This window comes from Kogia breviceps, chromosome 1, assembly GCF_026419965.1.
Source record: "Kogia breviceps isolate mKogBre1 chromosome 1, mKogBre1 haplotype 1, whole genome shotgun sequence".
Taxonomy (NCBI): Eukaryota; Metazoa; Chordata; class Mammalia; order Artiodactyla; family Physeteridae; genus Kogia; species Kogia breviceps.
In genome coordinates this window covers 165,626,945-165,654,347 of record NC_081310.1, presented here as the reverse complement: position 1 = coordinate 165,654,347, position 27,403 = coordinate 165,626,945, and the positions used below count along the sequence as shown (strand labels likewise).

General features: G+C 50.4%; 2 protein-coding genes and 2 non-coding genes across 4 annotated transcripts in view; 2 read left to right on the top strand and 2 right to left on the bottom strand.

The window, feature by feature from the left end:
• Nucleotides 1-27,403, top strand: part of RPS8 (ribosomal protein S8) — a 396,253-nt gene that overhangs the window by 268,685 nt on the left and 100,165 nt on the right. The window lies entirely within an intron of this gene.
• Nucleotides 1-27,403, top strand: part of LOC131765931 (armadillo-like helical domain containing protein 1) — a 39,718-nt gene that overhangs the window by 7,128 nt on the left and 5,187 nt on the right. The window contains exons 2-11 of the mRNA XM_067020513.1: nucleotides 4,585-4,707; nucleotides 4,806-4,878; nucleotides 5,029-5,158; nucleotides 5,251-5,328; nucleotides 5,627-5,708; nucleotides 18,421-18,543; nucleotides 18,642-18,714; nucleotides 18,865-18,994; nucleotides 19,087-19,164; nucleotides 19,463-19,544. Of these exons, the coding sequence (XP_066876614.1) occupies nucleotides 4,585-4,707; nucleotides 4,806-4,878; nucleotides 5,029-5,158; nucleotides 5,251-5,328; nucleotides 5,627-5,708; nucleotides 18,421-18,543; nucleotides 18,642-18,714; nucleotides 18,865-18,994; nucleotides 19,087-19,164; nucleotides 19,463-19,544 (972 nt within the window). The remainder of the gene's footprint in view (nucleotides 1-4,584; nucleotides 4,708-4,805; nucleotides 4,879-5,028; nucleotides 5,159-5,250; nucleotides 5,329-5,626; nucleotides 5,709-18,420; nucleotides 18,544-18,641; nucleotides 18,715-18,864; nucleotides 18,995-19,086; nucleotides 19,165-19,462; nucleotides 19,545-27,403) is intronic.
• Nucleotides 11,146-11,261, bottom strand: LOC131747371 (U5 spliceosomal RNA). The gene has a single exon (XR_009332883.1). It is a non-coding gene; the product is annotated as a U5 spliceosomal RNA (small nuclear RNA).
• LOC131747366 (U5 spliceosomal RNA) lies at nucleotides 24,978-25,093 on the bottom strand. The gene has a single exon (XR_009332879.1). It is a non-coding gene; the product is annotated as a U5 spliceosomal RNA (small nuclear RNA).

Genomic DNA, 27,403 nt, shown 5'->3' with positions numbered 1-27,403 from the left:
ATCCCAGGCTGCATTTTTATCCAGGTGGGAGAGCGTTTGGGTGAAGACGGGGAGGCTCAGTGTCCTGGTCCCTTTCCCCCCACAGGGTTGCTGGCTCTGTGATTCCAAATTAGAACCATATCTGAGCAATAAGAGGTTGGGGTAGGGTGTAGTTGGGATTATGAGGGCTACCCCAGGAGACCTGGATGAAAGGGAAAGTGCTGAAGCAGTGGCCAGCTGTTTCTGAAGCAGCTTGGCCCACAGAGGAAAGGGGCTGTCCCAGAGGCCTGTCCCCAGAGTACCAAGCACTGGAGGGGTGGCACCAGACATCCTTGAGGATCTTCCTCGTGGGAGAGTAACTCTTTGATTCTGTGATTGGGAAGAACAGGCTGACACCAACTGGGGTTCATTCCAGGAATGCAAAGCTGGTTCAATACCCCAAAGTCAACCAGTTTTATCTACCAAATTAACAGACTACAGAAGGAAAATCACATTATTGTATATCAATCATTGCAGAAAATGCATGTGACAAAATTCACAACTCATTCGTAATTTAAAATTCCCAGAAAAATAGGACTAGAGAAGAGCTTCCCCGGGAATTCCCTGGCGCTTCACTGGTTGGGACTCCACACTTTCACTGCCAAGGGCCCGGGTTCAATTCCTGGTTGGGGAACTACGATCCCACAAGCCATGCGGCACGCCGGGGGGCGGGGGGGGAGGAAAAATGGAAAGAGTGAGAGAACAACTTCCCCATCTTGATAAAAAGCATCTACAAAAGAAGAAAATCTACAGCTAACATTATACTTAATAACGAAAGACTGAATGCTTTCCCCCTAAATTCAGGAACAGAGCCACTCTGTCTGCTAAAGGATTACTTCTAGCAAAAGAAAAATAATCCTAGGAGACAATTCTCTACAGGTCTTTCACGATTCTGCATACCTTGTAAATGAAATACTTACTGTTCTTTGTTCCAGACTATCTTTTCAAGGATGTTTGTTTAGCAAACAGCTTTGGAAAATAAAGATAGTTTCGGGACTTCCCTGGTGGCGCAGTGCTTAAGAATCTGCCTGCCAATGCAGGGGACTCACGTTTGATCCCCGGTCCGGGAAGATCCCACACACCACGGAGCAACTAAACCCATGTGCCACAACTGCTGAGCCTGCACTGTAAAGCCTGCGAGCCACAACTACTGAGCCTGCGTGCCACAACTACTGAAGCCCGCGCGCCTAGAGCCCGTGCTCCGCAACAAGAGAAGCCACCGCGATGAGAAGCCCGCGCACTGCAACGAAGAGTAGACCTTGCTTGCCGTAACTAGAGAAACCCCGCGTGCAGCAACAAAGACCCAATGCAGCCATAAATAAGTAAGTAAGTGAATAAATAAATAAATGATAAAGTCCATACATTTAAAAAAAGAAAGGAAAAGAAAGATAGTGTCCCCTTTAGAGGAAAGGGCAGGCATACTTACTGACTGCTATATAACATTCAGGTTCTCTGAAATCAGGGTCCCTCTTTGTAATAAAATCCATTGCATAACCAGGCATTCATCTGTGTTACTTCCATGGGACTTGGGGGCAAAGGGAACTGATGCAAAAAGAGAAAACCCATATAATCAATATGAAGACTATAAAAGGAGACATCATTATAGATGGTACTTTCATTAAAATGATTTTTTAAATGACATACTGAAAACTTCTTGCAATCTGTTTGAAAATTTAGATGAAAACAGTGAGAAAACATAATTTACCAAGACATACTCGAGAAGTAGAAAACCCAGACTGTCCTCTAACCATTAAAGAAAATGAATCAGTGATTAATGTTTTCCGTAAGATCAGAAGCTTCAGAGAATTCTATCAAACATTCAAGAAAAAATAATAGTCTTAAACTCTTCCAGACATTAGAAAAAGATAGTACATCTTTTCCAAAAATCCCTTTCACAGATTCTCCTGGAGGAGTGCCCATAGCACAGGAATAGACACCAGCCTTGGAGAGTGACAATCAGTTAAGGAGAGAGTGGCAAATGTAGCTAAGTGTACTCTGGCCTCTCTTCACATCACTTGTCTTTTTTTGTTTGTTTTTTTTTTTTTTTTCAGCTGCCGTTGGGTCTCCGTTGTGGTGCGTGGGCTTCTCGTTGCAGTGGCTTCTCTTGTTGTGGAGCGCTGGCTCAGTAGTTGAGGCACGCGGGCTCAGTAGTTGTGGCGCACGGGCTTAGTTGCTCCGCGACGTGTGAGATCTTCCCAGGCCAGGGCTCGAACCCGTGTCCCCTGCATTGGCAGGCGGATTCCTAACCACTGTGCCACCAGGGAAGTCCCAGATCGCTTGTCTTTTACCTTTTACTAAAGATTTTGTGGAGAGGAATGTGTGGGAGGTTGCCTTCTCATCTAAGAGGGGAAGTTTCCAATGTTTCATCTATTAGGTATGACCTTTGCTATAGTTTTTTGTAGATAGCTCTTACCTCACTCAGATTCCATTTTTTCAAACTTTCTTTCTATTAAGATGATATATGTGCATTCCTAGATGGCACCTTATTCCTTTTACATACTGCTAGACTCAATTTGCTAATATTTTGTGTAGAATTTTTGCATCTATGTTCACGAGTGAGGTTGCTATATAACTTCTCTAGAGCCTCACTTACAGCCGGGGGCAGCGAATCAGAGAACCCAGTTCCCAACCTACAACGTAAATTTGGAACTGCTTTCTAAAACAACAAGTTGGCTGTTATCTTCTATTTCTTAACTAGGAAACTCTTTATATTTCTACCCATCAGCCATTTGTCTTTGAAAATCCACATACTTACCCTTATTTGAGTAAAACCTCAGAAGATTCCACTACCAATTCTCTAGTGTTTCCCTCCACGAAAGTCTTTACAACACACAAAAGATGTCATTAAACTGGGGAGAAATGTGTATGTGTGCACCATGCATGCCCATCCTCCCATATACTCGTTGGTCCCCCAACATGGGCGGTGCCTTTGTACCTGCCAACAAAAGCCTTTCTTCCACTGTGGAGAATTACCCCCTAAACATGTTCTTACTGGGTAAAAGCTCCTGACAAGAAAATAAAAGGTGGGACTTCCCTGGTGGCGTAGTGGCTAAGAATCCACCTGCCAACGCAGGGGACACGGGCGCGAGCGCTGATCCGCGAAGACCCCACATGTCGCCGAGCAACTAAGCCCGTGCGCCACAACTACTGAGCCCGAGTGCCACAACTACTGAAGCCCCCGCGCCTAGAGCCGGTGCGCCACAACAAGAGAAGCCACCGCAAGGAGAGGCCCGCGCAGCGCAACAAAGACTAGCCCCCCTGCTCGCCACAACTCGAGAAGGCCCGTGCACAGTAACAAAGACCCAACGCAGCCATAAATAAATAAATAGATTTTTTTAATGTTTTTAAAAAGAAAATAAAACATTAATTTTTGTTTTTCAAACAGATAATACTGTTAATATTTCTCACGTAGTCGACACTGCCTTCCGGTATGCAGATGAGCTAGTCAGGGAAACAACTTTGCCCTCGAAGTAAGTGGAGAGGCCAGCAGCACTTGACTCTGCAGCTGGGGGGACAGCTCATTTCTGAGCCCTGTCTTCCATGCAGCAAGCACTTGTGTTTACCCGCTGTCCTATCACACCACATTACCTGCCCCCTTCCAGCTCTGCCTGTCTGGGGTTCTTTTCCCTTTACAGAAATAGTCAGTCCTCTGCCATCTTCCCAGGCTCTCCCACAGCCCACCGACCCCTTTTATAGCACTTGTCACCAAACTGTTCGCCGGGCACAAGAGGCGTCCTATGCAGACTTGCCAAAAGGCTGAGTCGATGCCGGATGGAATGAATGACTGCGAAGCAGCTACAGAAAATGCCCTCTTTAAATTCTAGTCCCCTCCTCCTTCCTAACCGAATCTTTCCCTCCTTTTGCCTCCACCACTACCTAGCTCTGGTACCTTAGGCAAGTGCTTTACCTCCCTGTGCCTCATTCCCTCAAATGTCCCATAGGGATAAGTCATCGTGCTATTGCAAAATGAAGCTCGTTGGTCACAGGGAGCGTCACTGGGACGCTGAACGGAGAGCCCTCAGCACAGAGCCTAGGCAAACAAGGCCTCAATAAGGGTTCGTCAGAAAGGGAAGCTTCTCTCAACTGCTGTCTACCTTGCCTCCTTTCTCATTTTCTGCTCCACATCCCCACCCACTTGCTCTGTCTCCCTCTCACCCCTTGTCTTTCCCCATCCGGTCTCCCTTTGAAGACCCCCGGTCCTTCCCTCCTCCACCAAACCTTCTAGATTCCTCAAAGCCCTTTGGCGGCCCTACCTCTGTGGGGCCTCCAGCTCTTTTCAGCCTCTGAGCCTCCAACCCTTCTTCCTCCGGCTCTGGCTGGTTCTGTGAGTCCCAGGGCGCCTCGGCCTCCTCCTCCCTCTCCCCTTGAACCACGAGCTCCAGAAGGGCAGGACTGAGGGGTCGCCGGCCCAGCTCCCCCCACGCCTGGCACAGTGCTGGCCAGTAAGAGGTGCTAAGAAAGGTCGATAAAGAGTTCGGGGGGCAGGGGGTGCTGCTTCCCGGCGAGGGCGAGGGCGAGGGCGGGGAGTGGAGCGGCGTGCCTCTCCAGCGCCCCTGCCTTCCCCAGCCATCGAGCTGATCAAGGACCTGGTCAACTACGACGTGTGCCCGGCGCTGCTCAAGGGCCTCGTGGCGCTGCTGATACCGTCCTTCAAGGAGACCAGCAAACAGCAGTCCCAGATCGTCAGCGGTAGGGACCCGCTGGGATCGGGGTGGTGGACCCCGACGGGGCAGGGTGGAAGACGAGGGGGAGGGGTCCTCCAGCCTCACGGCCGCTCCCTCCTCCAGACTCTTCGGTTCTGCAGCTCGCCGCCCACCTGCCGTTGTTCTTGCAGCAGGCCGCGGCCGCCAAGGCCATCGGGTAAGCGGGCGGCAGGTGGTGGGCGGATGCGGCAAGCCAGGCCCGGCGCTGCCCGCGGCCCCCCAAGAGCGCTCCGGCCACCGGAGGGTCCCACGGGGCCGCCGCAGCCCGAATCCCACCCCCACCTCCCCCACGCCACCCCCCGCCCAGGATCCTGGCGCGAGGCAACACGAGCCTGGCCGAGGAGATGCTGCCCCTGCGCGTGGTGCACAGCCTCATGGCCGCCATGGGCAACATGGACCACAGCAACAGCCAGCGGCAGGCCAGCCTCACGCTAGAGGTGCGCCGGGCGGCCGGGCGGCGGGCGGCGTGGCCGCGCGGCGGGCCCAGCGCGTGGGCACGGCAGTCACGCCCCCTCGCCCGCCCACGCAGTACTTTGTGCAGTTATTCCCAGCGGTGGAGGAGCATGTGCGCAGGGCCATGGGGGAGGAACTCTACAAGCTCTTCCGTGTAAGTGCTCCCGCCCCGCCGCGCCCCGCGGGACAGCACAGTCCCCCCGTGCGCACCCCAGCGCACGACCCCTCCCCTTGTACACCCCACACACAGATCGGCCTCGGGGCCGGCGGCGGGAGGGACTGCCCTGGCTTGGGCTTCTCCACCTGGCACCCTTCCAAGGTCCCCTTTCCTGCCCTTCCAGTCAGGCCTAGAGCCTGACCGCAGCCTGCAACCTCCATCTGCCCACGCCCAACTCCAAGTCCAGGCTGCCTGCCCTGGCATCCAGCCCAGTTCCCCTTGCTCCTGTCCTCAGAGCAACGCCGAGGACTTGTACGGGAAAATAGATAGCATTCAGGCGGACATCTTGGCGGCCAACAAAGTCAATGTCACCAAAGGTGAGTGGGGTGTGAGGGGGCCTGGAGCAGAGGTGCGGCGGCACCCAGACTCAGGCTCATCTCCCTGTCCCCAGAGCTGTATCTCAGTGGCCTCTCCGACAGCACCATGAGCTCTTACTTTGGCCACTGTAATCAGGGTGAGGTGGCCTACATCACACACTTCCAGAAGGAGGCTGTGGAAGAAAAGGAGTAACAGAGCCTCCAAGGCAAGCCAGGAGGCCAAGGCTGTGTGGCAGGGAAGCCTGGCAGAAGGAAGGAGCCGGGGCCAAGCTCCGGCTGACTCCTCTTGGCCCTTGGTGGGAGGCTGGGGTTCTGCCCGCCAGAAGGGGAAAAGGAGAGCTGGCTGGGAAGGGTTCAATAAACAAACAGTCTCGCTATCTATCTGGTGTCCGTGTGTGGAGGGCAGAGGGAGATCGAGTGAGAGTTATGATGATGGGTCGGGGTGCCTCTGCTCACCAAGGAAAAACGCTGGTCTGAGCGGAAGGACCACCAACGTCGTAGAAGATTCAAGGGCACAGCCTGAGGAGCGGGCCTTACCTCAGCTCCCTGCTGGCCCCTGCGCTCTCCCCTCCAGGACACCACACCCACCTGGTTTTCCTCCTGCCTCTCCGGTGGCTTCCTTTCATTCTCTTCCGCTGATTCCTCCTCTTCAACCCAGCTTCCTTCAAGGTGGAGTGAGGCAGGACTCTGACCTGGAGCCTCTTCCCTACGTTTACACCCTGGTGATTCCATTGCTTTAAATACCATTTCTGTGCAACGACTCCCACATTTCTAGTTCCAGCTAAACATTTCTACCTCATTGTGTTGTCCACGAAAAATTTAATCAGTCGATCTAAGAAAGCAATGGAAAATTTTATTCGAGCCAAATTGCGGCGTATAAGCCGGGAACAGCCTCTCCGAAAGCTCCTCCAAGAACTGTTCTGCCTGTGAGAGGTCAAAGCACAGTTATCCAGGGCTTTGTACGTTAAGTGACGTACACGGTGACGTTCACACGATCCAGATCGACTCCGACAAAGCAAGTAATGGGTCACGGGTCATCATGGCCCCTTACAAGATCAAGAAGGAAGGTTATCTCCTAAGGAGTTATCCCATTGGTACTAGAGGAGAATGTTGCTCTTCACAGTTGCGCGGGTATTTCTGCCGATGGGGAGGTTGGTCGATGCATGATGCAGATACGCAATGCACAGTAGAGGGAGGAGAGGAGGCCAAAGGGCAGAGGAAATTTTTTATGTTCAAATTTTCCTTGACTTGCTTTAGAATATGGATTTGTATTTCATCAGTGTCCAAAACTGAACTCCCAGTCCTGTGCCATCTTCCCCAACTCAACTGATGGCAACTCATCCTTCCTGCCACTCAGCACAAAATCGTGGTGTTCTCCCTGATGTCTCTCTTTAACCTCTGGATCCATTCTGTCTGTTGACTCTACCTTCCAAATAACCAGAATCCAACTATGTCTCACTACCTCCATTGCTAATACTCGGGTCCAAGCCACCATCATCTCTCCTCTAGGTGACTCTGCTTTCTGCCCCATTCTCTTTGTCAACACAGCAGCCAGAGCGGTCCTTGTAAACTTCACATTCTGTCACTCTGCTCAGAACCTTGCAGGGCTCTCCATTTCACCGAGTAAAGCCCAAGCCCTGACTGTTATGGACTCCAGGGTGATCTAGTCTCCCATGACTTCCGAACTCTCTCCTACTTCTCTCTCTCTTCTTCACTGGGCTCCAGACACACTGGCTGTGTGGTCCTTGAAGTTGACAAAACAAGCTCCTGCTTTAGGGCTTTTGTGCAGACTTTTCTGCTGAGCACTTGAGAGAGGTTCTTTTCCTAGAACTCTCACCCCAGGTGTCTGCGTGGCTAACACCTTGACCTCCTTTCAACTCTTTACACAAAAGGTATCTTCTCAGGACTGCACTGGTGGTACAGTGGACAAGACTCCGTGCTCCCAATACAGGGGGCCAGGGTTCGATCCCTGGTCAGGGAACTAGATCCCACGTGCATGCCACAACTAGGGACCTGGCGAGCCACAACTAAGGAGCCCGCCTGCCGCAACTAAGACCCGGTGCAACCAAAAAAATAAACAATTTTTTTTTAAATCAAAGTTATCTTCTCAGGGAGGGTTACCCTTTTTTAAGTCGCATCCCACACTGCCAACCCCTATACTCTGACCCCCGACCCCTCTGCCACTGCTGTTTTTTCCATAGCACTTATTTATGTGTTATTTATTTATTGTCTGTCTCCCCACCTGAATGTAAGCTCCAGCAGGGCAGGGATATTTGTTTTCATTACCGATATATCCCAAATGCTGAGAACAATGCCTGGCACATATGAATGAATGACCGAGTCACTGTGAGGGAACTGTCCCTCAAAGTCAGAGGACATGAAGTCAGATGGCAGTAATTCTCCAGGGTGCCACAAGAGGGCATCACCGGCCCTGATCTTGTTGGTCAAAGGCAGCCTAACTTACCCCAAACTGGGATTTTGAGCCTCAGCTTTCCTCTATTTGGGCGGAGGGAGGAGAGAAAAGTTAACAAAATATCGGTATGTTTTCCATAAAGCTAAATGCATTTCCTGTTTTAAAGACGTTGTCCTGTCCTTCGGTGTCAAGTCACTCTTACTGTTTTTAGTCTTGGAATGGCCTTTTTGTAGAATCATGACTCAAAACATCACTACCCCAGAAATTTTTTGGAAATTTTACTAACTGGAAAATCCAAAAATCTCTAAACCACTGGTCTGAGATGATAATAGTTTAATAACAATGGAACTTTTAAAAAATGAAATCTTAAGGGACTTCCCTGGTGGTCCAGTGGCTAAGACTCCACGCTCCCAATGCAGGGGGCCCAGGTTCGATCCCTGGTCAGGGACCTAGATCCCGCATGCTGCAACTAAGCGTTCTCATGCCGTAGCTAAAGATCATACGTGCCGCAGTTAAGACCTGACTCAGCCAATTAAATAAATATTCTTCAAAATAAATAAATAAGAATGAAATCTTAAGTATAATACAAATATCCAAAACAAACATACGTTACATGAAATTTATCATTACACATTTACTTTCCCCCAACTTTTTATTTCCAAAAGTTCAAAACTACAAAAAGTTGAAAGAATGAGTACCTATGACACATTTTCTTTCTCTCTCTGTTTACTGGGCTATTTGAAAGTTTCAGATGTCACGACATTTCACTACTCAATATTTCACATTACGTGTCTACTAAGAATAAGGCCGTTCTCCTACATAATTACTATATCATTATTGTGGTAGTGTGAGTCATAGCCTCCAAATACATCCACATCCTAATCCCAGGAACCTGTAGATATGTTACTTCACATGGTAAAAGGGATTTTGCAGGTGTGATTAGGGATCTTGAGATGGCGGGACTCTCCTGGATTATCTAGCTGGGCCCCAGGTAATTACGAGGGTCTTTACACGGCAGGAGGATCCAGAGTTAGTTAGGAGATGACACGACAGAAGCAAGAGATTTGGAGTGCAAGGAAGGGGTCACAGGCCAAGGAATGAAGGCAGCTTTCTGAAGGCAAGGGAACAGATTCTCCCTTGAAGCCTCTAGAAAGGAATGCAGCCCTGTCAACACCTTAATTCTAGACTCCTGACCTCCAGAACTGTAAGACAATACATTTGGGTTGTTTTAAGTCACCAAGCGTGTGATAACTTGTTACAGCAGCAAGAAAACAAATACAATTATCAATTCAATAATGTCACGTGAAATAGAGTACATATTACAATTTCCACAAAGGTACCAAAAGTGTACCTCTGCTTTCTTCCTGCCTTCCTTTTCTTGGTGTGTTAGGGGGTTTTGTTCAGGATCCAGTTAAGGTTTGTATATTGCCTTTGATTGTCATGGAGTATAAGCTTTTCGTGTCTGTCTAATTTATGTATTATATTCATTTGGGGCTGGGTCGGGTCTTCGTTGCTGCGCGCGGGCTTTCTCTAGTTGCGTGGAGCGGGGGCTGCTCTTCGTGGCGGTGCGCGGGCTTCTCACTGCGGTGGCTTCTCTTGTTGCCGAGCACGGGCTCTAGGCGCGCGGGCTTCAGTGCTTGTGGCACTCAGGCTCAGTAGTTGTGGCACGCGGGCTCTAGAGTACAGGCTCAGCAGTTGTGGTGCCTGGCCTTAGTTGCTCCGCGGCATGTGGGATCTTCCGGGACCAGCGCTCGAAGCCATGTCCCCTGCAGCGGCAGGCGGATTCTTAACCCCTGCACCACCAGGGAAGCCCTACGCTTACTTCTAAAGTTAAAATTTATAGCAATTACTTGCTGTCTTGATCCACATTAGAAACTGGAAACTACAGATGATCTTGAGCATTTCCTTCTCTTGTTTTTGGGGGGCCGAGCTGCGCGGCCTGCTGCGTTTCAGTTCCCCAACGAGGGATAGAACCCACGACCTCGGCACTGGAAGCGTGGAGCCGCAAGCACTGGGCCGCCAGGGAATTGCTAGGGTTTCTTATTTTGAACAGTTCTACGTTTAAGGCTAAACTACCTCATCACCAAGTTTATATATAAATATGTAGCATACAAAAATCAACCAACTATACTTCAATTTCTTTGAAGTTTTTAAAAAAGCCAAGTTACACAAGTGCAGCAGTTAGAACCACAGTCCCACAGAGGTGGGCCTCGCCGGAGGTGCTCACGTACTGCCTTGAAAAACCTTTGCAAACACATATATACCCAAGCCTGAACTTGAATTCAAGACCTAACCAAAGCCAGCTTAAGCGGATAGTCTACAGCTAGCAACCGTCTATTGGACGACTGACTGCTCTGTGCCAGGCCGCGTGCCGGGCACAAGAAGCAGTTCAACTTTATGCCTGCTGGTCGCCAACGTGCGAACATAAACCCGAAGCCCTAGGAACAAAGTGTGTTCTCCAGCTCTATGAGTACTTCAGTTCCATATCACTGTGGGGGACGCTCGCGCTAAGGAAGCCGGTTGGACGGACGGAAGGACGGACGGACGGACGGACGGACGGGCGGAGAGGGGGTCCGCTTCTGCCGTGCCTTGTTCTTCTCCTCCCCGTCCCACCCACGGGTGCTGCCTCCCTCAAACCAGGATCAATTCCCTCTCCCCACAATACCACACGACTCCACAAACACCAGCAGCACCATCCACACCAGGCCCGCTTCCTGAAGACAACCTCACAGGAACACGACACGACACTCGGCCTCCACAGACGAGCGCTTAGGCGGGTTCCGAAACTTCACGGACGTAACGCTCCTCATCGCGAGCACACCAACAAAAACAACTATCAAAGTGGAAACAAAACAAACCCGAAAAAAAACCCTGGGGAGAAAGCCAAACGCGGACACACCCTCGCAAAAACGATCTGCAAGCGAGTCAAGATAGCGTTGCCACCCCTTCCAACGCGTGGAATACTAGCCCGTAGAGAGAGACACAGCGAAGCACAAAACACTCTGCTTTTGACACCTGCTTATCAGCCTTGTGAAAACAAGGCCTCAAAAAATTGACGAGAAACTCGGAATTGTTTCTCTCCACGGAAATCTTTAGTAAAAGGCGAAAGATTTATGCGTTTTGAAGAGAAACCAGAGTATGGTGTCACACCCTCTCACACCCTCCTCGGCTAACTGTAAGTCCCAACACACCAATGGTAACTACTTACCCGCAAACAACCAGTGAGTTCTGCCATTATTTCAGAAAATTCTGTGGAAATATCCTGACTTCCAGCGGGGCCGGGAGTCAAAAGAAATAGAAGAATCTAGCCTTTTGAAAGTAGGCAAGATCCCGAATACAGTGCATTGTGGGTATGTAAATGAAGCAGAGTCACCAACCTCGCGCTTCAGCAAATGCCTTCCTTTATTAGTTTTCCTGCTCGGTCTAGAGCCACCACCAGGGGGCGGAGCAGAAGCCAGATAGGAATATAGTCGCCGAGTCCAACCAGACAGTCTGTTTTATTTTGTTGGTTTTTTTTTTTTTTTTTTTTTTTAAGGGACGACATTTATTCCTTTTCCAAATGTTACAGTAAGACCAGGGGGAAGAAAATGGTCTCAGCAGTTAGAAAAAAAAAAAAAAAGTGCAAATCTGGGGTTTGGCCGTTAAAAGTTATTTACAACAATGTGGGGGGGAGGGAAGAAAAGAAGTTGTTTCCCATTACAGACCTCCCCCCAACCCCAAAGCTTAATACTTGCTTACAAGTCAAAAAAGAGACACAGTTGATTCACAAGCTGGAGGTTGGAACTTGAGTAAGACATTTAGAGAAACCTAGACAAGGGCAGTGTCCGCCCCAGCCCAGGTGCCACTGTAGGCACAGCACAAGAGCCTACAAACAGCAGGGGAAGGTGGACACTCAGGGTTTGGGAGTGTAGGCACCCCCACCTCTGGCTCAGGGATTTGGGGAGTAAACATAACCTACTTGGAGAAGAACTGGGGACGACAACCAGCAAACTGCCTTCTGCGCGGCTGGGGACAGGGAAGGAGGTAGGGCCAGGGACAGGAGAATTTCACATCACTGACCTAACTTGGGAAACTGCAAGGGACCATCTTCAACTGGCCTTAAGAGCAAGAGCAGATGGATGATGGTGTTGCCGAAATATCAGCTTCCCGGTGCACCAAGGCCGAACAGAAATACGGAGACAGAGATTTTGGAGGAAGAGAGAGATGGCTTTATTTTTCTGCCAGGCAGAAGGGAAGACACAGCAGGCTGGCGCCTGGAGAACTCTGCCCCCAGCTCCTTCGGGAATCGGAAAAGATTTTATATGTGGGGCTCGCAGTCTGGCATATATGATAAGGATCAAAATAGTGAAGGTCTTGCCTTCTTCTTCTTCCTGCGTTATTTCAAAACAGTCACGGCTGGCATCAGGCAGCCCGGTAATTGGGTCGGTTTGTCTCGGGGCTGTTGGCCTGCGACCTATTTTCTGAAATGCAGATGCTACAGGGGGTGATTTGCTACAAGGCAGTGGAGGATGTAATTCACATAGTGTTAAAGAGTCATAGGTTCGGGATGTCCCTGGTGGCACAGTGGTTAAGAATCCACCTGCCAGGGCTTCCCTGGTGGCGCAGTGGTTGGGAGTCCGCCTGCCAGTGCAGGGGACACGGGTTCGTGCCCCAGTCCGGGAAGATCCCACGTGCCGCGGAGCGGGTGGGCCCGTGAGCCATGGCCGCTGAGCCTGCGCGTCTGGAGCCTGTGCTTCGCAACGGGATAGGCCACAACAGTGAGAGGCCCGCATATCACAAAATAAATAAATAAATAAATAAATAAAGAATCCACCTGCCAATGCAGGGGACACGGTTTCGAGCCCTGGCCCGGGAAGATCCCACATGCCAAGGAGCGACTCAGCCCATGTGCCACAACTACTGAGCCCGAGTGCCACAACTCCTGAAGCCCGTGCGCCTACAGCCCGTGCTCTGCAACAAGAGAAGCCACCCAGTGAGAAGCCCGCGCACTTCAACGAAGAGTAGCCCCCGCTCACCGCAACCAGAGAAAAGCCCGCGCACAGCAACAAAGACCCAACGCAGCCAAAAATAAAAGTAAATGCATGAGTGATTCAGCGGGGAATTCCCTGGCGGTCCAGCAGTTAGGACTCGGTGCTTTCACTGCCGCAGCCCAGGTTCGATCCCTGGTCGGGGAACTAAGATCCCACAAGCCGAGTGGCCCGGCCAGGAAAAAAAAAAAAAAAAAAGTGATTCAGTGAATAAATCTTCATTTTGCCAAGGATCCCCATACATAATCAAGAAGCAGATACATAATCAGTGAAGGCTCAAGCATTTAGTGCAAAGTGAAGAGGCAGAACCAGGTAGTTGTCTCCTGGAGAGCTTGGTCCCATGTGGGCAGAGAATGCCATTGGTGGTCAGGGAAATTTCATTAAAATATCCTCATCCATTCATTTTTACCCTGAATGTTCACCTAGCCACTTCTTGCTGCAGGAAAAGCTATCTGAGGCACAGGTTGGCATTTTTTCCAGGGCATCCTGGCACTAAGGTGCCACCAGCTTGTGCCTGGGAAGAGCCCAGCGACTACTGAGAGCTGCGCTGCAGCTGACCAGGCCGCTATAGTCAGATATGAGGAGGAGCCAACCACTCAGACCCCAAAACCAAGCAGCACTAATTCAAGAAAAGGGAAGAAAAGGTTTCACAACCAAACAATAAAAGAACAGGTGAGAAAGACTTGTGGATTGCAGGCACCAGGCTATAGCTGCCAAGTGGCCAGAGGCATCCCAGGCTGCATTTTTATCCAGGTGGGAGAGCGTTTGGGTGAAGACGGGGAGGCTCAGTGTCCTGGTCCCTTTCCCCCCACAGGGTTCCTGGCTCTGTGATTCCAAATTAGAACCATATCTGAGCAATAAGAGGTTGGGGTAGGGTGTAGTTGGGATTATGAGGGCTACCCCAGGAGACCTGGATGAAAGGGAAAGTGCCGAAGCAGTGGCCAGCTGTTTCTGAAGCAGCTTGGCCCACAGAGGAAAGGGGCTGTCCCAGAGGCCTGTCCCCAGAGTACCAAGCACTGGAGGGGTGGCACCAGACATCCTTGAGGATCTTCCTCGTGGGAGAGTAACTCTTTGATTCTGTGATTGGGAAGAACAGGCTGACACCAACTGGGGTTCATTCCAGGAATGCAAAGCTGGTTCAATACCCCAAAGTCAACCAGTTTTATCTACCAAATTAACAGACTAAAGAAGGAAAATCACATTATTGTATATCAATCATTGCAGAAAATGCATGTGACAAAATTCACAACTCATTCGTAATTTAAAATTCCCAGAAAAATAGGACTAGAGAAGAGCTTCCCCGGGAATTCCCTGGCGCTTCACTGGTTGGGACTCCACACTTTCACTGCCAAGGGCCCGGGTTCAATTCCTGGTTGGGGAACTACGATCCCACAAGCCATGCGGCACGCCGGGGGGTGGGGGGGGGAGGAAAAATGGAAAGAGTGAGAGAACAACTTCCCCATCTTGATAAAAAGCATCTACAAAAGAAGAAAATCTACAGCTAACATTATACTTAATAACGAAAGACTGAAGGCTTTCCCCCTAAATTCAGGAACAGAGCCACTCTGTCTGCTAAAGGATTACTTCTAGCAAAAGAAAAATAATCCTAGGAGACAATTCTCTACAGGTCTTTCACGATTCTGCATACCTTGTAAATGAAATACTTACTGTTCTTTGTTCCAGACTATCTTTTCAAGGATGTTTGTTTAGCAAACAGCTTTGGAAAATAAAGATAGTTTCGGGACTTCCCTGGTGGCGCAGTGCTTAAGAATCTGCCTGCCAATGCAGGGGACTCACGTTTGATCCCCGGTCCGGGAAGATCCCACACACCACGGAGCAACTAAACCTGTGTGCCACAACTGCTGAGCCTGCGTGCCACAACTACTGAAGCCCGCGCGCCTAGAGCCCGTGCTCCGCAACAAGAGAAGCCACCACGATGAGAAGCCCGCGCACCGCAACGAAGAGTAGACCTTGCTCGCCGTAACTAGAGAAACCCCGCGTGCAGCAACAAAGACCCAATGCAGCCATAAATAAGTAAGTAAGTGAATAAATAAATAAATGATAAAGTCCATACATTTAAAAAAAGAAAGGAAAAGAAAGATAGTGTCCCCTTTAGAGGAAAGGGCAGGCATACTTACTGACTGCTATATAACATTCAGGTTCTCTGAAATCAGGGTCCCTCTTTGTAATAAAATCCATTGCATAACCAGGCATTCATCTGTGTTACTTCCATGGGACTTGGGGCAAAGGGAACTGATGCAAAAAGAGAAAACCCATATAATCAATATGAAGACTATAAAAGGAGACATCATTATAGATGGTACTTTCATTAAAATGATTTTTTAAATGACATACTGAAAACTTCTTGCAATCTGCTTGAAAATTTAGATGAAAACAGTGAGAAAACATAATTTACCAAGACATACTCGAGAAGTAGAAAACCCAGACTGTCCTCTAACCATTAAAGAAAATGAATCAGTGATTAATGTTTTCCGTAAGATCAGAAGCTTCAGAGAATTCTATCAAACATTCAAGAAAAAATTCTAGTCTTAAACTCTTCCAGACATTAGAAAAAGATAGTACATCTTTTCCAAAAATCCCTGTCACAGATACTCCTGGAGGAGTGCCCATAGCACAGGAATAGACACCAGCCTTGGAGAGTGACAATCAGTTAAGGAGAGAGTGGCAAATGTAGCTAAGTGTACTCTGGCCTCTCTTCACATCACTTGTCCTTTTTTGGGTTTTTTTTTTTTTCAGCTGCCGTTGGGTCTCCGTTGTGGTGCGTGGGCTTCTCGTTGCAGTGGCTTCTCTTGTTGTGGAGCGCTGGCTCAGTAGTTGAGGCACGCGGGCTCAGTAGTTGTGGTGCACGGGCTTAGTTGCTCCACGACGTGTGAGATCTTCCCAGGCCAGGGCTCGAACCCGTGTCCCCTGCATTGGCAGGCGGATTCCTAACCACTGTGCCACCAGGGAAGTCCCAGATCGCTTGTCTTTTACCTTTTACTAAAGATTTTGTGGAGAGGAATGTGTGGGAGGTTGCCTTCTCATCTAAGAGGGGAAGTTTCCAATGTTTCATCTATTAGGTATGACCTTTGCTATAGTTTTTTGTAGATAGCTCTTACCTCACTCAGATTCCATTTTTTCAAACTTTCTTTCTATTAAGATGATATATGTGCATTCCTAGATGGCACCTTATTCCTTTTACATACTGCTAGACTCAATTTGCTAATATTTTGTGTAGAATTTTTGCATCTATGTTCACGAGTGAGGTTGCTATATAACTTCTCTAGAGCCTCACTTACAGCCGGGGGCAGCGAATCAGAGAACCCAGTTCCCAACCTACAACGTAAATTTGGAACTGCTTTCTAAAACAACAAGTTGGCTGTTATCTTCTATTTCTTAACTAGGAAACTCTTTATATTTCTACCCATCAGCCATTTGTCTTTGAAAATCCACATACTTACCCTTATTTGAGTAAAACCTCAGAAGATTCCACTACCAATTCTCTAGTGTTTCCCTCCACGAAAGTCTTTACAACACACAAAAGATGTCATTAAACTGGGGAGAAATGTGTATGTGTGCACCATGCATGCCCATCCTCCCATATACTCGTTGGTCCCCCAACATGGGCGGTGCCTTTGTACCTGCCAACAAAAGCCTTTCTTCCACTGTGGAGAATTACCCCCTAAACATGTTCTTACTGGGTAAAAGCTCCTGACAAGAAAATAAAAGGTGGGACTTCCCTGGTGGCGTAGTGGCTAAGAATCCACCTGCCAACGCAGGGGACACGGGCGCGAGCGCTGATCCGCGAAGACCCCACATGTCGCCGAGCAACTAAGCCCGTGCGCCACAACTACTGAGCCCGAGTGCCACAACTACTGAAGCCCCCGCGCCTAGAGCCGGTGCGCCACAACAAGAGAAGCCACCGCAAGGAGAGGCCCGCGCAGCGCAACAAAGACTAGCCCCCCTGCTCGCCACAACTCGAGAAGGCCCGTGCACAGTAACAAAGACCCAACGCAGCCATAAATAAATAAATAGATTTTTTTAATGTTTTTAAAAAGAAAATAAAACATTAATTTTTGTTTTTCAAACAGATAATACTGTTAATATTTCTCACGTAGTCGACACTGCCTTCCGGTATGCAGATGAGCTAGTCAGGGAAACAACTTTGCCCTCGAAGTAAGTGGAGAGGCCAGCAGCACTTGACTCTGCAGCTGGGGGGACAGCTCATTTCTGAGCCCTGTCTTCCATGCAGCAAGCACTTGTGTTTACCCGCTGTCCTATCACACCACATTACCTGCCCCCTTCCAGCTCTGCCTGTCTGGGGTTCTTTTCCCTTTACAGAAATAGTCAGTCCTCTGCCATCTTCCCAGGCTCTCCCACAGCCCACCGACCCCTTTTATAGCACTTGTCACCAAACTGTTCGCCGGGCACAAGAGGCGTCCTATGCAGACTTGCCAAAAGGCTGAGTCGATGCCGGATGGAATGAATGACTGCGAAGCAGCTACAGAAAATGCCCTCTTTAAATTCTAGTCCCCTCCTCCTTCCTAACCGAATCTTTCCCTCCTTTTGCCTCCACCACTACCTAGCTCTGGTACCTTAGGCAAGTGCTTTACCTCCCTGTGCCTCATTCCCTCAAATGTCCCATAGGGATAAGTCATCGTGCTATTGCAAAATGAAGCTCGTTGGTCACAGGGAGCGTCACTGGGACGCTGAACGGAGAGCCCTCAGCACAGAGCCTAGGCAAACAAGGCCTCAATAAGGGTTCGTCAGAAAGGGAAGCTTCTCTCAACTGCTGTCTACCTTGCCTCCTTTCTCATTTTCTGCTCCACATCCCCACCCACTTGCTCTGTCTCCCTCTCACCCCTTGTCTTTCCCCATCCGGTCTCCCTTTGAAGACCCCCGGTCCTTCCCTCCTCCACCAAACCTTCTAGATTCCTCAAAGCCCTTTGGCGGCCCTACCTCTGTGGGGCCTCCAGCTCTTTTCAGCCTCTGAGCCTCCAACCCTTCTTCCTCCGGCTCTGGCTGGTTCTGTGAGTCCCAGGGCGCCTCGGCCTCCTCCTCCCTCTCCCCTTGAACCACGAGCTCCAGAAGGGCAGGACTGAGGGGTCGCCGGCCCAGCTCCCCCCACGCCTGGCACAGTGCTGGCCAGTAAGAGGTGCTAAGAAAGGTCGATAAAGAGTTCGGGGGGCAGGGGGTGCTGCTTCCCGGCGAGGGCGAGGGCGAGGGCGGGGAGTGGAGCGGCGTGCCTCTCCAGCGCCCCTGCCTTCCCCAGCCATCGAGCTGATCAAGGACCTGGTCAACTACGACGTGTGCCCGGCGCTGCTCAAGGGCCTCGTGGCGCTGCTGATACCGTCCTTCAAGGAGACCAGCAAACAGCAGTCCCAGATCGTCAGCGGTAGGGACCCGCTGGGATCGGGGTGGTGGACCCCGACGGGGCAGGGTGGAAGACGAGGGGGAGGGGTCCTCCAGCCTCACGGCCGCTCCCTCCTCCAGACTCTTCGGTTCTGCAGCTCGCCGCCCACCTGCCGTTGTTCTTGCAGCAGGCCGCGGCCGCCAAGGCCATCGGGTAAGCGGGCGGCAGGTGGTGGGCGGATGCGGCAAGCCAGGCCCGGCGCTGCCCGCGGCCCCCCAAGAGCGCTCCGGCCACCGGAGGGTCCCACGGGGCCGCCGCAGCCCGAATCCCACCCCCACCTCCCCCACGCCACCCCCCGCCCAGGATCCTGGCGCGAGGCAACACGAGCCTGGCCGAGGAGATGCTGCCCCTGCGCGTGGTGCACAGCCTCATGGCCGCCATGGGCAACATGGACCACAGCAACAGCCAGCGGCAGGCCAGCCTCACGCTAGAGGTGCGCCGGGCGGCCGGGCGGCGGGCGGCGTGGCCGCGCGGCGGGCCCAGCGCGTGGGCACGGCAGTCACGCCCCCTCGCCCGCCCACGCAGTACTTTGTGCAGTTATTCCCAGCGGTGGAGGAGCATGTGCGCAGGGCCATGGGGGAGGAACTCTACAAGCTCTTCCGTGTAAGTGCTCCCGCCCCGCCGCGCCCCGCGGGACAGCACAGTCCCCCCGTGCGCACCCCAGCGCACGACCCCTCCCCTTGTACACCCCACACACAGATCGGCCTCGGGGCCGGCGGCGGGAGGGACTGCCCTGGCTTGGGCTTCTCCACCTGGCACCCTTCCAAGGTCCCCTTTCCTGCCCTTCCAGTCAGGCCTAGAGCCTGACCGCAGCCTGCAACCTCCATCTGCCCACGCCCAACTCCAAGTCCAGGCTGCCTGCCCTGGCATCCAGCCCAGTTCCCCTTGCTCCTGTCCTCAGAGCAACGCCGAGGACTTGTACGGGAAAATAGATAGCATTCAGGCGGACATCTTGGCGGCCAACAAAGTCAATGTCACCAAAGGTGAGTGGGGTGTGAGGGGGCCTGGAGCAGAGGTGCGGCGGCACCCAGACTCAGGCTCATCTCCCTGTCCCCAGAGCTGTATCTCAGTGGCCTCTCCGACAGCACCATGAGCTCTTACTTTGGCCACTGTAATCAGGGTGAGGTGGCCTACATCACACACTTCCAGAAGGAGGCTGTGGAAGAAAAGGAGTAACAGAGCCTCCAAGGCAAGCCAGGAGGCCAAGGCTGTGTGGCAGGGAAGCCTGGCAGAAGGAAGGAGCCGGGGCCAAGCTCCGGCTGACTCCTCTTGGCCCTTGGTGGGAGGCTGGGGTTCTGCCCGCCAGAAGGGGAAAAGGAGAGCTGGCTGGGAAGGGTTCAATAAACAAACAGTCTCGCTATCTATCTGGTGTCCGTGTGTGGAGGGCAGAGGGAGATCGAGTGAGAGTTATGATGATGGGTCGGGGTGCCTCTGCTCACCAAGGAAAAACGCTGGTCTGAGCGGAAGGACCACCAACGTCGTAGAAGATTCAAGGGCACAGCCTGAGGAGCGGGCCTTACCTCAGCTCCCTGCTGGCCCCTGCGCTCTCCCCTCCAGGACACCACACCCACCTGGTTTTCCTCCTGCCTCTCCGGTGGCTTCCTTTCATTCTCTTCCGCTGATTCCTCCTCTTCAACCCAGCTTCCTTCAAGGTGGAGTGAGGCAGGACTCTGACCTGGAGCCTCTTCCCTACGTTTACACCCTGGTGATTCCATTGCTTTAAATACCATTTCTGTGCAACGACTCCCACATTTCTAGTTCCAGCTAAACATTTCTACCTCATTGTGTTGTCCACGAAAAATTTAATCAGTCGATCTAAGAAAGCAATGGAAAATTTTATTCGAGCCAAATTGCGGCGTATAAGCCGGGAACAGCCTCTCCGAAAGCTCCTCCAAGAACTGTTCTGCCTGTGAGAGGTCAAAGCACAGTTATCCAGGGCTTTGTACGTTAAGTGACGTACACGGTGACGTTCACACGATCCAGATCGACTCCGACAAAGCAAGTAATGGGTCACGGGTCATCATGGCCCCTTACAAGATCAAGAAGGAAGGTTATCTCCTAAGGAGTTATCCCGTTGGTACTAGAGGAGAATGTTGCTCTTCACAGTTGCGCGGGTATTTCTGCCGATGGGGAGGTTGGTCGATGCATGATGCAGATACGCAATGCACAGTAGAGGGAGGAGAGGAGGCCAAAGGGCAGAGGAAATTTTTTATGTTCAAATTTTCCTTGACTTGCTTTAGAATATGGATTTGTATTTCATCAGTGTCCAAAACTGAACTCCCAGTCCTGTGCCATCTTCCCCAACTCAACTGATGGCAACTCATCCTTCCTGCCACTCAGCACAAAATCGTGGTGTTCTCCCTGATGTCTCTCTTTAACCTCTGGATCCATTCTGTCTGTTGACTCTACCTTCCAAATAACCAGAATCCAACTATGTCTCACTACCTCCATTGCTAATACTCGGGTCCAAGCCACCATCATCTCTCCTCTAGGTGACTCTGCTTTCTGCCCCATTCTCTTTGTCAACACAGCAGCCAGAGCGGTCCTTGTAAACTTCACATTCTGTCACTCTGCTCAGAACCTTGCAGGGCTCTCCATTTCACCGAGTAAAGCCCAAGCCCTGACTGTTATGGACTCCAGGGTGATCTAGTCTCCCATGACTTCCGAACTCTCTCCTACTTCTCTCTCTCTTCTTCACTGGGCTCCAGACACACTGGCTGTGTGGTCCTTGAAGTTGACAAAACAAGCTCCTGCTTTAGGGCTTTTGTGCAGACTTTTCTGCTGAGCACTTGAGAGAGGTTCTTTTCCTAGAACTCTCACCCCAGGTGTCTGCGTGGCTAACACCTTGACCTCCTTTCAACTCTTTACACAAAAGGTATCTTCTCAGGACTGCACTGGTGGTACAGTGGACAAGACTCCGTGCTCCCAATACAGGGGGCCAGGGTTCGATCCCTGGTCAGGGAACTAGATCCCACGTGCATGCCACAACTAGGGACCTGGCGAGCCACAACTAAGGAGCCCGCCTGCCGCAACTAAGACCCGGTGCAACCAAAAAAATAAACAATTTTTTTTTAAATCAAAGTTATCTTCTCAGGGAGGGTTACCCTTTTTTAAGTCGCATCCCACACTGCCAACCCCTATACTCTGACCCCCGACCCCTCTGCCACTGCTGTTTTTTCCATAGCACTTATTTATGTGTTATTTATTTATTGTCTGTCTCCCCACCTGAATGTAAGCTCCAGCAGGGCAGGGATATTTGTTTTCATTACCGATATATCCCAAATGCTGAGAACAATGCCTGGCACATATGAATGAATGACCGAGTCACTGTGAGGGAACTGTCCCTCAAAGTCAGAGGACATGAAGTCAGATGGCAGTAATTCTCCAGGGTGCCACAAGAGGGCATCACCGGCCCTGATCTTGTTGGTCAAAGGCAGCCTAACTTACCCCAAACTGGGATTTTGAGCCTCAGCTTTCCTCTATTTGGGCGGAGGGAGGAGAGAAAAGTTAACAAAATATCGGTATGTTTTCCATAAAGCTAAATGCATTTCCTGTTTTAAAGACGTTGTCCTGTCCTTCGGTGTCAAGTCACTCTTACTGTTTTTAGTCTTGGAATGGCCTTTTTGTAGAATCATGACTCAAAACATCACTACCCCAGAAATTTTTTGGAAATTTTACTAACTGGAAAATCCAAAAATCTCTAAACCACTGGTCTGAGATGATAATAGTTTAATAACAATGGAACTTTTAAAAAATGAAATCTTAAGGGACTTCCCTGGTGGTCCAGTGGCTAAGACTCCACGCTCCCAATGCAGGGGGCCCAGGTTCGATCCCTGGTCAGGGACCTAGATCCCGCATGCTGCAACTAAGCGTTCTCATGCCGTAGCTAAAGATCATACGTGCCGCAGTTAAGACCTGACTCAGCCAATTAAATAAATATTCTTCAAAATAAATAAATAAGAATGAAATCTTAAGTATAATACAAATATCCAAAACAAACATACGTTACATGAAATTTATCATTACACATTTACTTTCCCCCAACTTTTTATTTCCAAAAGTTCAAAACTACAAAAAGTTGAAAGAATGAGTACCTATGACACATTTTCTTTCTCTCTCTGTTTACTGGGCTATTTGAAAGTTTCAGATGTCACGACATTTCACTACTCAATATTTCACATTACGTGTCTACTAAGAATAAGGCCGTTCTCCTACATAATTACTATATCATTATTGTGGTAGTGTGAGTCATAGCCTCCAAATACATCCACATCCTAATCCCAGGAACCTGTAGATATGTTACTTCACATGGTAAAAGGGATTTTGCAGGTGTGATTAGGGATCTTGAGATGGCGGGACTCTCCTGGATTATCTAGCTGGGCCCCAGGTCATTACGAGGGTCTTTACACGGCAGGAGGATCCAGAGTTAGTTAGGAGATGACACGACAGAAGCAAGAGATTTGGAGTGCAAGGAAGGGGTCACAGGCCAAGGAATGAAGGCAGCTTTCTGAAGGCAAGGGAACAGATTCTCCCTTGAAGCCTCTAGAAAGGAATGCAGCCCTGTCAACACCTTAATTCTAGACTCCTGACCTCCAGAACTGTAAGACAATACATTTGGGTTGTTTTAAGTCACCAAGCGTGTGATAACTTGTTACAGCAGCAAGAAAACAAATACAATTATCAATTCAATAATGTCACGTGAAATAGAGTACATATTACAATTTCCACAAAGGTACCAAAAGTGTACCTCTGCTTTCTTCCTGCCTTCCTTTTCTTGGTGTGTTAGGGGGTTTTGTTCAGGATCCAGTTAAGGTTTGTATATTGCCTTTGATTGTCATGGAGTATAAGCTTTTCGTGTCTGTCTAATTTATGTATTATATTCATTTGGGGCTGGGTCGGGTCTTCGTTGCTGCGCGCGGGCTTTCTCTAGTTGCGTGGAGCGGGGGCTGCTCTTCGTGGCGGTGCGCGGGCTTCTCACTGCGGTGGCTTCTCTTGTTGCCGAGCACGGGCTCTAGGCGCGCGGGCTTCAGTGCTTGTGGCACTCAGGCTCAGTAGTTGTGGCACGCGGGCTCTAGAGTACAGGCTCAGCAGTTGTGGTGCCTGGCCTTAGTTGCTCCGCGGCATGTGGGATCTTCCGGGACCAGCGCTCGAAGCCATGTCCCCTGCAGCGGCAGGCGGATTCTTAACCCCTGCACCACCAGGGAAGCCCTACGCTTACTTCTAAAGTTAAAATTTATAGCAATTACTTGCTGTCTTGATCCACATTAGAAACTGGAAACTACAGATGATCTTGAGCATTTCCTTCTCTTGTTTTTGGGGGGCCGAGCTGCGCGGCCTGCTGCGTTTCAGTTCCCCAACGAGGGATAGAACCCACGACCTCGGCACTGGAAGCGTGGAGCCGCAAGCACTGGGCCGCCAGGGAATTGCTAGGGTTTCTTATTTTGAACAGTTCTACGTTTAAGGCTAAACTACCTCATCACCAAGTTTATATATAAATATGTAGCATACAAAAATCAACCAACTATACTTCAATTTCTTTGAAGTTTTTAAAAAAGCCAAGTTACACAAGTGCAGCAGTTAGAACCACAGTCCCACAGAGGTGGGCCTCGCCGGAGGTGCTCACGTACTGCCTTGAAAAACCTTTGCAAACACATATATACCCAAGCCTGAACTTGAATTCAAGACCTAACCAAAGCCAGCTTAAGCGGATAGTCTACAGCTAGCAACCGTCTATTGGACGACTGACTGCTCTGTGCCAGGCCGCGTGCCGGGCACAAGAAGCAGTTCAACTTTATGCCTGCTGGTCGCCAACGTGCGAACATAAACCCGAAGCCCTAGGAACAAAGTGTGTTCTCCAGCTCTATGAGTACTTCAGTTCCATATCACTGTGGGGGACGCTCGCGCTAAGGAAGCCGGTTGGACGGACGGAAGGACGGACGGACGGACGGACGGGCGGAGAGGGGGTCCGCTTCTGCCGTGCCTTGTTCTTCTCCTCCCCGTCCCACCCACGGGTGCTGCCTCCCTCAAACCAGGATCAATTCCCTCTCCCCACAATACCACACGACTCCACAAACACCAGCAGCACCATCCACACCAGGCCCGCTTCCTGAAGACAACCTCACAGGAACACGACACGACACTCGGCCTCCACAGACGAGCGCTTAGGCGGGTTCCGAAACTTCACGGACGTAACGCTCCTCATCGCGAGCACACCAACAAAAACAACTATCAAAGTGGAAACAAAACAAACCCGAAAAAAAACCCTGGGGAGAAAGCCAAACGCGGACACACCCTCGCAAAAACGATCTGCAAGCGAGTCAAGATAGCGTTGCCACCCCTTCCAACGCGTGGAATACTAGCCCGTAGAGAGAGACACAGCGAAGCACAAAACACTCTGCTTTTGACACCTGCTTATCAGCCTTGTGAAAACAAGGCCTCAAAAAATTGACGAGAAACTCGGAATTGTTTCTCTCCACGGAAATCTTTAGTAAAAGGCGAAAGATTTATGCGTTTTGAAGAGAAACCAGAGTATGGTGTCACACCCTCTCACACCCTCCTCGGCTAACTGTAAGTCCCAACACACCAATGGTAACTACTTACCCGCAAACAACCAGTGAGTTCTGCCATTATTTCAGAAAATTCTGTGGAAATATCCTGACTTCCAGCGGGGCCGGGAGTCAAAAGAAATAGAAGAATCTAGCCTTTTGAAAGTAGGCAAGATCCCGAATACAGTGCATTGTGGGTATGTAAATGAAGCAGAGTCACCAACCTCGCGCTTCAGCAAATGCCTTCCTTTATTAGTTTTCCTGCTCGGTCTAGAGCCACCACCAGGGGGCGGAGCAGAAGCCAGATAGGAATATAGTCGCCGAGTCCAACCAGACAGTCTGTTTTATTTTGTTGGTTTTTTTTTTTTTTTTTTTTTAAGGGACGACATTTATTCCTTTTCCAAATGTTACAGTAAGACCAGGGGGAAGAAAATGGTCTCAGCAGTTAGAAAAAAAAAAAAAAAGTGCAAATCTGGGGTTTGGCCGTTAAAAGTTATTTACAACAATGTGGGGGGGAGGGAAGAAAAGAAGTTGTTTCCCATTACAGACCTCCCCCCAACCCCAAAGCTTAATACTTGCTTACAAGTCAAAAAAGAGACACAGTTGATTCACAAGCTGGAGGTTGGAACTTGAGTAAGACATTTAGAGAAACCTAGACAAGGGCAGTGTCCGCCCCAGCCCAGGTGCCACTGTAGGCACAGCACAAGAGCCTACAAACAGCAGGGGAAGGTGGACACTCAGGGTTTGGGAGTGTAGGCACCCCCACCTCTGGCTCAGGGATTTGGGGAGTAAACATAACCTACTTGGAGAAGAACTGGGGACGACAACCAGCAAACTGCCTTCTGCGCGGCTGGGGACAGGGAAGGAGGTAGGGCCAGGGGCAGGAGAATTTCACATCACTGACCTAACTTGGGAAACTGCAAGGGACCATCTTCAACTGGCCTTAAGAGCAAGAGCAGATGGATGATGGTGTTGCCGAAATATCAGCTTCCCTGTGCACCAAGGCCGAACAGAAATACAGAGACAGAGATTTTGGAGGAAGAGAGAGATGGCTTTATTTTTCTGCCAGGCAGAAGGGAAGACACAGCAGGCTGGCGCCTGGAGAACTCTGCCCCCAGCTCCTTCGGGAATCGGAAAAGATTTTATATGTGGGGCTCGCAGTCTGGCATATATGATAAGGATCAAAATAGTGAAGGTCTTGCCTTCTTCTTCTTCCTGCGTTATTTCAAAACAGTCACGGCTGGCATCAGGCAGCCCGGTAATTGGGTCGGTTTGTCTCGGGGCTGTTGGCCTGCGACCTATTTTCTGAAATGCAGATGCTACAGGGGGTGATTTGCTACAAGGCAGTGGAGGATGTAATTCACATAGTGTTAAAGAGTCATAGGTTCGGGATGTCCCTGGTGGCACAGTGGTTAAGAATCCACCTGCCAGGGCTTCCCTGGTGGCGCAGTGGTTGGGAGTCCGCCTGCCAGTGCAGGGGACACGGGTTCGTGCCCCAGTCCGGGAAGATCCCACGTGCCGCGGAGCGGGTGGGCCCGTGAGCCATGGCCGCTGAGCCTGCGCGTCTGGAGCCTGTGCTTCGCAACGGGATAGGCCACAACAGTGAGAGGCCCGCATATCACAAAATAAATAAATAAATAAATAAATAAAGAATCCACCTGCCAATGCAGGGGACACGGTTTCGAGCCCTGGCCCGGGAAGATCCCACATGCCAAGGAGCGACTCAGCCCATGTGCCACAACTACTGAGCCCGAGTGCCACAACTCCTGAAGCCCGTGCGCCTACAGCCCGTGCTCTGCAACAAGAGAAGCCACCCAGTGAGAAGCCCGCGCACTTCAACGAAGAGTAGCCCCCGCTCACCGCAACCAGAGAAAAGCCCGCGCACAGCAACAAAGACCCAACGCAGCCAAAAATAAAAGTAAATGCATGAGTGATTCAGCGGGGAATTCCCTGGCGGTCCAGCAGTTAGGACTCGGTGCTTTCACTGCCGCAGCCCAGGTTCGATCCCTGGTCGGGGAACTAAGATCCCACAAGCCGAGTGGCCCGGCCAGAAAAAAAAAAAAAAGTGATTCAGTGAATAAATCTTCATTTTGCCAAGGATCCCCATACATAATCAAGAAGCAGATACATAATCAGTGAAGGCTCAAGCATTTAGTGCAAAGTGAAGAGGCAGAACCAGGTAGTTGTCTCCTGGAGAGCTTGGTCCCATGTGGGCAGAGAATGCCATTGGTGGTCAGGGAAATTTCCTTAAAATATCCTCATCCATTCATTTTTACCCTGAATGTTCACCTAGCCAC